This window comes from Stegastes partitus, unplaced genomic scaffold, assembly GCF_000690725.1.
Source record: "Stegastes partitus isolate 25-593 unplaced genomic scaffold, Stegastes_partitus-1.0.2 Scaffold662, whole genome shotgun sequence".
NCBI lineage: Eukaryota > Metazoa > Chordata > Actinopteri > Pomacentridae > Stegastes > Stegastes partitus.
Genome location: NW_007578393.1, coordinates 119,918 through 132,186, shown reverse-complemented (window position 1 = coordinate 132,186; position 12,269 = coordinate 119,918). Strand labels below are relative to the sequence as shown.

Here is a 12,269-nt window from a genome sequence, read left to right as displayed (position 1 = left end):
ATGTGTGTGTTTGCAGCTTTGTACCTGCACGTTTCTGACGTTGAGCGATTGACTCTTGCAGATGAGAATTGGTCCGATCAGACCCGAGGAGATGTCTCGTGGTGCGTTTACTGCACTGTGGTACGGTCGGGTCAGACATCGAGGGTCTCCATCCAGAGGTTCGTCTTCTTCCATGACTTTCCATACGTAGGTGTGTGTCTCACCTGGCTGAACACCGTGAGACTGGTTTCCTGGCAACAGCATCACAAAATATTCCATCAAATAAATAAATATTTCAGTAACTCTTTGCAGTAATGGTACAAATAACCGATGTATGATTAGTTCATCATTGAGTTTGATGTGCAACCACGTTAGCTGGAGTTCAGCTACAGAAAACTTTATATCTGGCTCAATATATTTACTCAGCCTGTCTGAAAGCACAACAGCAGAAGCAAGCTTTTACAAAATATGCACAAATATTTGCATTTCCGTGATGTTAACAGTGAGCAGCAGGAATTCATGATTCATCCTGCCTTAATTCATGTAATAAATGATCAGAAGTGGACTGCAAGGTGACTCAGTGGTTAGCACAGTGGCCTTGCAGCTAGAAGATCGCTGGTCCTTGTCCTGGTGGGGACACCTGGGATCTTTCTGCATGGATACATCGAATGTAAACAAACATTACAAAGTCTGTGACTGTAAATAACAATACATTTCTATTTTAATTTCACAAATATTTCCTTTTTATTTGTTAGATGAAAATGTGAAATTCAAATTTCATATTGTACATAAATATAAATTTAGATACAGGTGATAAATAACAGATGATGTATTGTTCTGTAACTTAACATCAGAGTTTTGCTAATTTTTTTTTTCATTAAACAACAAAATGCCATAAAATACATATTATCTCATGTCACGTTAAGACTAGAAGCTGTATTTTAAATATGACAAATTATTGTAGAGATGGTTATTTTCGGGGGCGGGGGGGGTTGTTCATTTTCTTTTCTTTTTACAATATTTCTTGGTGCCTCTGCTGCTCTATATTAGAGGGTTTTTTTGGTTAGTTTTTTTTTTTTTTTTTTTTTTAAACAGATTTTTCTCTAACAGTGTGCAGCTTTTTCTATAATGTACCCAGAGTGAACATCTCAGCTTCATAAACAGGTAAATCGATGTGTTTGAGAGCGTCAGTACCTCCTTCTGGGTAGTTGACTCCTTCCTCTGACTTCTCCACCGTCAGCCCATGTGGGTAGATGCTGTAGGGCCTGGAGGCCATGTTCTTAAAAACTATCTGCAAAAGAAGAGGGTTTATGAGGACACAGTCGATGTTTAATGATTATACAGAATCTGCAGTCCAGCTTACTTTCTGTTTGTTGATTTTCCACCAATGACGAGGTTAAAGTGCTGAATTTCAGCTTTAATACGATAGTTTGTGTTTCCATTTAGAGCAGAAGAGCAAGAAAATGGAAGCATTTTATGCAGAGATCCACAATGTTTGGACGATTTTTAATTTATTTATTTTTAAACAATTTTGTTTCTTGTCTTGACAAACACGGTTTTCCTCGGCCAGAGCTGAGTGAGAGGCAGCTGTTAGAGTTTATAGTAAAGCAGGCGATCAGATTTAGAGTGCAGAGCAGGCGGATCAACCTCAGACCAACTCTGCTCTCCAACCACAGATCAAAGGAAACCTAATTATTACATACATGCAGCAAAACATTCAATTTGGAACACAATCAAACCAAAACTCAGACAAAACTTCACTGAGTCAGTCTGTATCAGTTCAGACAGAAATCAGGAAATCTGTTGCTTCACTGTCGTCATAAATGCGTTCAATGAGGCCAAAAACCAGATTCCTGAAAACATTTGTTGTTGTCTTTTGAGGATGAAAATACAAAGAAAAATCCCATGACTGCTAAAAATTCTGCCAAAATATGTTGCAGGACTTTGGTTAACCTTTACAGACAACAATAGAAAGCAACAGATGAAACACAACTTGTAAAATGTGTGACTACATGTTATACACTGAGGATCGCAATTAAAACATCAATTAAACTAATTAAAACTAGTTTCTTGATGAACTTATTTAGCATGTCCACTGTTTCCTCACCTCATTTTATTTTTAAATGACACCATCCTTGATGTTTTGAGGTATTTTTGAACTGACATAGATACCCACAAAGCATATTTAATTGAAACGCTTGCAGGGAGAACATGTATAACTAAAAAAAAGCTGAAAAAAGCAACAACCAGGAGTTTGCTGTTGCTGTTGTTCTGACCTTTATTACACTAAAATGCAATTCGGATCATAGTTTATTCGCTCCTTCCCCTGTTACTGTTACTGATTGATAGGAATTGTTGCACTGGAGTGATTGTGAGCTACTGTTTTTCCTTCTGAAGCTCTACGGGTGTCATCTGAAACACTTTGACTTGGTTTTAAATAAATCCCGTGTTACCTTGATAACATCTCTGATCTGTGCTCGGATCACTGGACCCAGGATTCCCAGCTCGTTTTTCCTTTGCTTGTTCTCCAGCCTTTCAGTGAAGGTCTCGTCACTGTATTGAGTGTAAACCGCCTTCTTGTACCTGCCACCTATCCGTGTCGATGACTGCTTCAGGTACATATGCTTGAAGTCCCTGTGAAAAAATACAAGTTTTTTTTTTCATATTGAGACAATAAAAACAAAGCTATTTATGTCAGAAATGGAAAAACAAAACATAGGAGCAGTTTTAATGAATCAGGAACACAAAACCTGTATTTTGCTGCACATTAATTAGTTTGCATATAAACATTTAACCATCAAGCAACCAAGTGAGATCATTTATCGCCCCAAATGTATATTTTTATGTGCAAATGTAATCAGTTGATTTAAAAAAAAGTCTTCTACCTTGAATTTTTTTGTCTCCTACAACTTTTTATAGTCTTTTGCAGGAATTTGCTATTTGATGTGGCATTATAATGAAACATTGGTTGAAAGATATTTATATTTATTTCAAATTTTAATTTTATTTTCCACTTCTAATGGCAACAATTTTATGTTTTGCAGTGAATCATGGCTAACAGACCTCAAGTAGCGAGATTTACTGCCATGAAAACAGCTCAACTGACAGCTGTTTTGCACAAAAACGGTTGAAAACCATAGTTATTATTATTTCAGAATATCTGTTACAGAAAGAAGCAGTATAGGTATGAAAAACACAATCACAACCTTCAATAAAAAATAAAAAATAAAGTAGTCCTGTGTAAAAATATAGTAGGAAATGTGCCCACTCGGTCATTTTGGTTGCTTGGTGGCTTGAGGGTTAAAGGTCAGGTGATGTGTTTATTTCAAATGTGTCTGTAAATGTTTCTTACTCATCAATATGCTCATGCATGTTTGGTGTATAGTTCCAGATGATTTCCTCAGCAGCTATGTAGTATTTCCACTCCGTGCTTTCTCGCCGTTGTGCGACGGTCATCCTTCGCACCGGTTCTTTAAAGGCATCGCACTTCTTCACGTCCACAAAAGCGTGCATGCCGGCTGCAGTAATGGGGAATACGTTATCTTTTACTGTCACTTTAGCGCCATGCACTGAATCTTTTCATGTCAGAGTGCAGATTTACCCTCCATGTGCTTGATGGTGTGTGAGGACAGCAGCCAGCGGCCGGTGTGCAGAGCCACCATGCTGGCGGTGGCCGTCGAGCCGCTGATCAGCCCCACTGACGACACTTTGTGGCCCGTCTGCTGCAGCACCTGGCCGTTCAGGTGCACCGAGAAAACCTCTGGCTCTGAGCTCATTCCCACCAGATGCAGGCTGACGGAGGCGTGGGCGCACACGCTCACATCTGGAAGGAAGACAGGACGGTTGGTGTGTTTTATATTTGCTTTCTTTTATATATGCAGAACCTCAGATTTTCTCACTGGACTGCACACTGCATACACTGGAATGTACTAGTGAGCGTGCATCTGAATACACAAACACATAGATTGATTCTTTATTCATCCTCTTGGGGAAGTTTAAAGTATGCAGTAGCTCACACGCTACATTTAAGACAAATAAGGAAACGAATGTGAAAGTAATGTGCAAATTTAGCTGGTTGAAGAAACGAGGTGCAAAATTGTGTTAAAAATGAAAATGTCTAAATACAGTAGAACAATAAAAATACTAAATAGCATATAGTCGCTATCAGTTAAACATAAAGGATGCAAAAGATTTTTATTTTAAATAACTGCCGTAACATTTAATCATAGATGCAACAATACACCGGACAGGTCTTTTTTTCTTCAGCATATCAAACACAGAAAAGTATCATAAATAAGGTGCACAACTCAAGAGGTTACTGCCCCAAACACACGACTAAGAAAGAGGACAGAAGAGTAAATGATGAGTGTTGCATATTAAATGATACATTTTGAGCCACAAGAGAATAAATATTAAAAAGCAGCACAGAATGCCTGAGAGCCCCATTGCACAATATTATGTTCTGGTTTAAATTGTCACCTGGTGCTTGCATTTGAGTTTTGATGCTGAAAAGGAACAAATTAGTGCATAAATATTCACCAGAATGCAGGAAATTAAGTGTTTGATTTCAAAAATTTTTTGTGCTGTCTGTAATCTTCATATACTGGAAGGATGAATGTCAATTTTCCAAAAGATTTTCCTTTATTTATAGTTTTGATGACAAAACAAAATTCAACAGGTGTTGAGTTAGGTATATGTGTATCATAATTTTCATCAAACCATTCAGTGACACCTCGTGCTCCTCCTCATACCACTCTGATCGGAAGAGAAGAGTTTCATTATAGGATAAAGATCGGATGAATACGATTTTACATGATTTGCATGGATATCTTTGTCTTCAGATTACCACACAGTTCACAGTTGGAGTAAAAGTTGTAGAACTAGTGTTGGAATATGAATCTGCTGCAGTGGTTTGTTAGTCGTAATCATAGACTGTATAAAAGATGGGCGTAGCAACCGGCCCTGAAAAATGAAGCCAACCCGGAAGTGTCAAAAACCTGCAATATGACTACGTCCACTAGTCCTGGCTCCAAAAAGCCCTGGCTCCCATAGGAATGAATTGGAAAAGAAGTGATCACAGATCATGAAATACTGCATTCCTCTAGCTCAGGATTTTAAAAAAAATTAGTTTTCATGGTCAAGTCCAGAGATCAGGTGGCCAATCTGAAAATAAATCAATACTAAATTTTTTAAAAATCATCAACATTTTGCGGAGCAAGGGGCGTGGCCGGCTTGATTGACAGTCGGCAGCGACCATACAGACGAAGCGAGCAGAAGGTGGTAAATGTGGGCGGGAAGAGAGGGCCCGCCTCTCAATCCGTCTGACCAATCGCTGCTCCTATGGCTCCGCCCCCCTCTGATGATTTTTGCATCATTGGCTCCAAAAATCCAAGATGTCAACCAGGAAGTAGCAAAACCCTGGCTTCATTTTCTCAGTGCACAAACCAACGGGTGACGTCACGGTAGCTACGTCCATCTTTTATACAGTCTATGGTTGTACCTGAACCAGGCTAACTTTTTCCTTTGTTTCCAGTCTTTGTGCTAAGCTAAGCTAACTAGCTGTAAATTCAAGTCTGATCTTTCCACTCTCACATGCTTTTCATGCTCAGCACTTCACACATGTGCACATCAGATAGAAACTGAACAAACTGACCAGGCAGTGATCCTGTTGTGTATCCGTTGATGGTGTGTTTCACATGGTTGTCTGAGCTGTGCCCGTTTGGTTTGTACTTGCTCTCCTTCTCATCAAAAACCCCAAAGAGGAAGACATACTCCTGATGGAAGCGGACCTGCTTCCCCGAGTCATCCAGACTGCCTGCAGAGTCGGATTCATCAGAATTAATGACCTGGTGATTTAAAAACAGCAGCCACTCATCAAGTGAAAGACATTTTGCTGCTCACCAGGCTTGCAGATGAGCAGAGTCCCGATGAGGCCTGAGTTGTAGTCCTCCACCACGTTCTGGTGGGAGATGTAGGTGTAGGTGAGGCAGGCGGGGTCATCCTGCTGTGGAGAAACCTCTGGAGTCACCTCCCAGTAGTAGACGTGTTCACCGTTTGGCCGCACGATGTCGTCCTCCTTCTCTTTCTGTGATGTGTTGTCAAAGTAGTTGGCACCTGCAAACACAGAAACACTCAGTTTGATTAAGGACAGAACTCTCTGCATTATAGATGAATAATTTTAAATTTAAAAGCACTTTGTAGCGTTGTTTGTTCCTGTCACATTTGCCTTCACTGGAGGGTCATTTTCTCTGCAAATTGAAATTCCTGCACTTCAATAGAAACAGTACAACCATGAGTAGAAGTAGATGTCTTCTGTGCAGTATCATACAGTCAGAATCCCACAAATCAATAAATCAGGTTGAATTTGTTTGATTGTTTAATGTACAAAACTTGAGAAACCTGGAATCAACATGTCCAATGTTTGAGGTGTTACCAGTATTGTATATAATAAACCCCATCCATCAACTCCAGAAAGACGTTTCACCGTGTTGAATGTATCGTCCAACGACTTGCTCCTCTGGATCCTGTTTTTGAGCCATGTTGTATTTATTCTATTGATCCAGTATGTTTTATTTTCCTCCCACATGCAATACTAGCATTTTTACAAATGGTAACTTCTTCTTCTTTTTATAAATTGTATATTTTTTTTACAAGGTATGACCCTCTTCGGAGCTGCAAGGTGGATCAATGGTTAGCACCGTCGCATCACAGCTAGAAGGTCACCGGGTCGCGTCTTTCTGCGTGGAGTTTGCATGTTCTCCCTGTGCAGCGTGGGTTCTCTGGCTTCCTCCCACACAGTCCAAAAACATGTTGAGGTTAATTGGTGATTCTAAATTGTCTGTAGGTGTGAATGTGAGTGTGCTTGGTTGTCTGTCTCTAAGTGTAGCCCTGTGATAGACTGGTGACCTGTCCAGGGTGTCCCCAGTCTTCACCCTGAGTCAGCTGGGATAGACTCCCTATGAGTCTGAGGAGATTATATAACAAAATATGAGCAAGTCCCAAGAATAATGAAGAAATAATGAGAAGTTTCCTGCACACTGTTCTTTAATTTCGTGTTTCCTCTGCCCTCTGACTTTTGCATTAAGTGGAACACTTAATCTCAATTTCCTTAATTTCCTAAACGCGCTGTGTTTTATTTTTTTTCACCTGCAGGCCTCAGACAGAGATTTCCTAAAGCTTAGAACTTCCTGTTGGACTTCAGAACCGTCTGCTTTGATAATCTGCCAGCCCTGGTTAATATTTTAGAAGAAGACAAACAACATTGTTTGTTGTACTGGCTCATCTTGTGTAATTATTACAATGAGTAACATCACGAGATCCAGAAATGACCTGAACAGACAGGCTACACTGTAAAAACGAAACCTATGCGTACAGTTACAAGTTACGGTAGATTTAGGCAACTAAATAAATAAAAATGTGTATAAATTACAGATATTAAACAAATTAGTACAGAAATAATCCAATATTTTTGTTTAAAGAAAATGTGCTTTTTTATTTAGTGTTTTTTCTACTTTTTAAAAGTCCATCTACATTTCTGTAAAAATGAATGAACAATAAATATTTTGAATAATTGTAAATAACTGTTTATCCACATACTAAATGTAAATGTCTTTACATGTATTTCACTACATCTTTTATTTTATTTCAATGTTTTTGTTTTATTCAAAAATATAATTTTTCAGTTTTCCAGATTTTTTGTTTTACAGAAACTTAATGATTTAAAGTGCATTATTCAGCTTTCTTAATTTACATGAAATATGGCAACAACTATAAATATGTAGCTCTTTATTTGAAGATTTATGCCCATACCATAAATTCAAAATTTTCTTTTCTTAGAGTAAATAACTCTTATTAGTTTGATATTTGATGCGTAATTTTAACATTTAATCTCTGTAACTTTTTGGTTTGTTTTTACAAAGATGCACTGCACTCAAATCTTTTAGTCATATTAAACCACTTTAACAATTTAGGAAACATCTGTTGTAATGTAAATGTGTTTAAATTAATTCAACTGAAACTTTAATTTAATTTAAAACATATTTTCTTTTCATTTTAATTATACTGGCAGTTATATGATCATTTTTTACAGTTGTGTTGTTGTTGTTGTTGCTGGGTTTTATTTTTTATTTTTTTACACTGCGGCGTGTCTTTAGGTTGACCACATCTGTCACATGAATGAATCTGCAGCTGCAGTTGCGGACGCTCACCCTCAGACTGTTTCCCGTAAGCCACCCCATGTGGGTGGATGCTGTACGGTCCGTTCGCCATGTTCCTGAAAGTGACGACAATCGTCTCTCCCTCCTCGGCCCTCAGTGTGGGCCCGAGAAGACCTGCAGAGAAAGATGATCGCAAGTTTATTTATCTGGAATCCACACAAGGATAAACTCAGACTGATTCATCACAGTGCTGCTGAATCACAGACTGTTACTGATCAGCAGATGTAATTTAACCACCGGAATATGTGTTGTAACATCCTCTTATGCAACAATAATGTCATGTATTTAGCCTGTCAGGTATGGAATCAATAGTTAAGTTTCGTTTCTGCACTATGATGTACTTTGGCATTAAATTAGAGGGAAAAGAAGAGCATATGGAGAGAAGGACCTGCCAATTTTTAAAATATTTTTTAAGAATAGAAGGAAGAAGGCTGTAAAACAGGTTAGTTCTTTCTGTAAAGATTCACAAAAATGACAGCTGCTTCTATACTGTGTAGCAGCTGTGCTACAAAATAAGGCATCTATCAAAGTAGGTGGCACATTAAAGGAAAAAGTAAACTTTTCCAAATGTGGAAAGTAAATGCACCTTTTCAGACTTCCTGAAGATTATTTTCTTTTCTGTCACAGTGAGGTGTTGCTTCACAGAACATGTGGTGTTTTGCGACAGCAGGTGGAGAACAGTTTCCAGCTCCAAAACCAACATTTTGTGTTAATGAATATTAATGTTGTAGTTAAACGTGTCTTATTTGCACTCTAATTGGTGCCACATTAAATCATCCTGTCAAGGAAACCTGCTGAAAAATGACAGTTCTGTATGTGTTAATTCATTTCCAGGGAAGGAATTTAAAGTTATTATCTGTGTGGGAAGTGAATTTAGAGACAGTGTTCCTTTGTAATCAGAGCCAGACAGAGTGTGTTCATGCAGCGTTTACCCAACCACGATGGATGAGTCTTAGCCTGCCTGAAGTCTCTGTCATACTCCCGAAAGACCACTTTCTTATAGGTGGGACTGAACCTGAGCAATCGTGGAAAAACACAAAATATTAATCATAAAAAACAAGGAAACTCCCCAGTGAACATAAACACAGCAGTGCAGGGATTTTAAGATATGAAGGCAAAACTTTCACTGTGTGTTCTGTACATTGCAGCTAAATGTGTGTCAGAGCAGCGCTGATATCTTAGAAGAGGAACAGCGTGTTTAAACAAGGACAAACTGGGTGGCTTTACCAGGATACACAGTGAAATGAAACTTCCTAAACCCTTTTTTCTAACTGTACTTTTACAGATCTTCCCTGCTTTGATAAATTGCAGAAAATAAAAAGTAAAATCACAAAAACTGTTTTATTTACCCACTAAGAATAATGTACCATGACCAACTTTTTTTTCTGTATTTTTATTAGCAAAGATTATTGTTGTTTTACACTTATTTGGTATCATTTGAAAGTAGAATTATGTAAATCAAAATCAATTTAACAGTTTTTTTTTAATTGTTTTGAAAGATTGCAGATAATATCTACTAAAATCATTGAAAAAATGTAATTATATGCTAACTGTAAAAAAAAAAAACTGTAAAAAAAAAAAAAACAAAAACAAACCAAAAGCGTACGTAATGTCCACATCAAAAATCTGTATTTTCACAAATAATAATTTTGTTCTTTTTTTTTGACAATGTGTGACTGCACAATTGCACTATTTTTTTTGCAACTACTTTTAAATTAACAAAAAACATCATTATTTTACAGATATTTGTGTAATTTGAAAGAAAAATAATCTATATTAGGATTTGAAAGATTTTTTTTTTTTTTACAGATTTTCACTGCTTTAATTGCAGAAAATATCTTAGAAAATGCCAAAAAGTGATATTTACATGTTGCCTGTAAATCTGACTAATGCTATAAATAACACCCACAACACACACAAAAAAAAATAGCAATGCTTTTTAGTGTATTTTAGTATTTTACTGCATTCTAATCTGCCAAAAAAAATAAAGTAAAAATCACGATTTTACAGATATTTTCCATCATTGGCATAGTTTTTCAAAGTTACAGCATTCCATAATTTTTACCACATTTTTTCTGGCAGCACTGATGCCAGATTTTAGCCCCTTTTTTTAATCAGGATTTTTTTACAGTGCAAAAACAACTGAAGTAATGAAAAGCAAGTCAATGAATGTAATGAAGTAAATAAATACAAAATTAAAAGAAAAAAAATATTCCAGAACTCCTTTAATTTCCCAGTGTTTCAAGCAGTTTCCTACCTGTTTGAGTCATTTCCACTGTAGTTCCAGTCTATCTCAACAGCAGCGATGTAATAGTGTCTCTCTTTGACCTGATCTGCTTCGACATGCAGGACAGTCAGAAGAACCAGGACGGGCAGGACACAGCCATATCCGACCCAGGAGCAGAGCCTCATGTCTGCCTTCAATCCTCCAGCTGCTCTGGTCTGCAGGTGAAGAAGCTGCGATCCTCTCTGTGTTTTATCTGACACTGACACACTCTCACATCCAAACTTTGTGTCTGGGGGCAATGAACTGTGTGTCTGTGTGTTTTTTTTTTTCCCCCTCCTCTCCTGTAATTGAGACCTCATGTGTTTGGCTGTGACTCATCCTTCAGGGGTGTGCTCATTCCCATCATCCCCCTTAAAAACCTTCATGTTGACGAGGGCTGAACTTTACATGGCAAATTTCTACGACCTCAAAATGTCCCAGCACCTCATAAAAACCTGCCATAACTTGACAGCAAAACATTGTATATTTAGGTTGAGCCAACGCACAGTTTCTTTTACTTGTATTTGTGCCACAGACAGATTCTTACCAGTCTGCATTATTACTGGTTCATTTAAGTACCTGCCAGAGAAGCCTTAGCCGACAATTATGTGAGAAGAGCATTTTAGGTCTGAAATGTGTATCAAGTTCTTATGATAAGATGTTCTTTGCGTGTTATAAAGTTCTTAAATGTTATGTTTTTAAAAAGCAAATAAGGGTGTTCTGTACAGTACCAGTCAAAAGCTTGGACACAGCCTCTCATTCAATGGTTTTGATTTATTTTAATTATTTTCCACATTGTAGATTAATACTGAAGACACCAAAACTATGAAAGAACACATATGGAATTATGTAGTAAACAAAAAAAAGTGTGACCTTTCTTGAGAGTGTGTGCAAGTTAAAATTTCAACTGGTCACATTGACTGATGATCATGAAGCTGTTTTAGTGTTGCTGTAACTGGAACAGGCAGCTACTGTGTTCACCACAGAGGTGGAAGGTAGTGCTTTTAGAACTTTGGTGGACTTTGGCATTTACGCATAAGAAGGTGGAGCGCACTTGCATTCACTGCTTTCTATGTGTTGAACAATGCCCCTACATGTGCATTGTGGAAAAAATCACTCGGTTTCATCTCGGACAAATCTGACACTGGAACGCCCCAGTTTAACTATTTTCAAAGTGTTTTCAGTCACACGCCTGTCTGAGCACTGCAGCCACCAAGCAGCAGCCACCACAGCCTGCAATCTGTAAAATGTAGTGTCTGTCGATAAGCAGATGTTCAGCAAGTGATGTGTGTCACCTGTGACCAGGTACGAGGTGCGACCAAACAACAAAGTGCTACCAGTGATAAAGTTAGTCTGGAGCCCTGTGTCCTCAAGTGCAGTCGCAAAAACCATCAAACGCTGGGATGAGGACCGCCCCGGGGAAGGAAAACCAACAGTTAGCTCTGCCGCAGGATAAGTTCATTCGAGTTACCAGCCTTGAGACTGTTGGAAAACCATTCCAGGAGACGACCTCATGAAGCTGATTGAGAGAACGCCAAGAGTGTGCAAAGCTGTCATCAAAGCAAAAGGGGGCTACTCTGAAGAATCTACAATATGAAACCTATTCTGATTAACACTTTTTTGTTTACTACATAATTCCATATGTGTTCTTTCATAGTTTTGATGTCTTCAGTATTAATCTATAACGTAGAAAATAATCTAAATAAATAAAAAGCATTGAATGAGAGGCTGTGTCCAAACTTTTGACTGGTTCTGTATCTAAAAATGTCCAAATTTACATGAATTTCCAGACCAGAAATCTGAACTTT

At 38.0% G+C, this 12,269-nt stretch overlaps 2 protein-coding genes across 2 annotated transcripts in view; one reads left to right on the top strand and one right to left on the bottom strand.

Moving 5' to 3' along the window:
- Window positions 1-11,165, bottom strand: part of f5 (coagulation factor V) — a 24,509-nt gene extending 13,344 nt beyond the window's left edge. Inside the window, exons 1-10 of the mRNA XM_008290248.1 lie at window positions 10,453-11,165; window positions 9,128-9,210; window positions 8,187-8,309; window positions 5,881-6,093; window positions 5,633-5,794; window positions 3,581-3,802; window positions 3,332-3,497; window positions 2,433-2,613; window positions 1,174-1,270; window positions 25-230 (exon numbers count right to left, since the gene is read on the bottom strand). Of these exons, the coding sequence (XP_008288470.1) occupies window positions 25-230; window positions 1,174-1,270; window positions 2,433-2,613; window positions 3,332-3,497; window positions 3,581-3,802; window positions 5,633-5,794; window positions 5,881-6,093; window positions 8,187-8,309; window positions 9,128-9,210; window positions 10,453-10,781 (1,782 nt within the window). The 5' untranslated portion in view covers window positions 10,782-11,165. The remainder of the gene's footprint in view (window positions 1-24; window positions 231-1,173; window positions 1,271-2,432; window positions 2,614-3,331; window positions 3,498-3,580; window positions 3,803-5,632; window positions 5,795-5,880; window positions 6,094-8,186; window positions 8,310-9,127; window positions 9,211-10,452) is intronic.
- slc35a5 (solute carrier family 35 member A5) overlaps window positions 3,587-12,269 on the top strand; it is a 23,348-nt gene continuing 14,665 nt past the window's right edge. The window contains exon 1 of the mRNA XM_008290250.1: window positions 3,587-3,597. The gene's annotated coding sequence lies outside the window, so the exon portion shown is untranslated. The remainder of the gene's footprint in view (window positions 3,598-12,269) is intronic.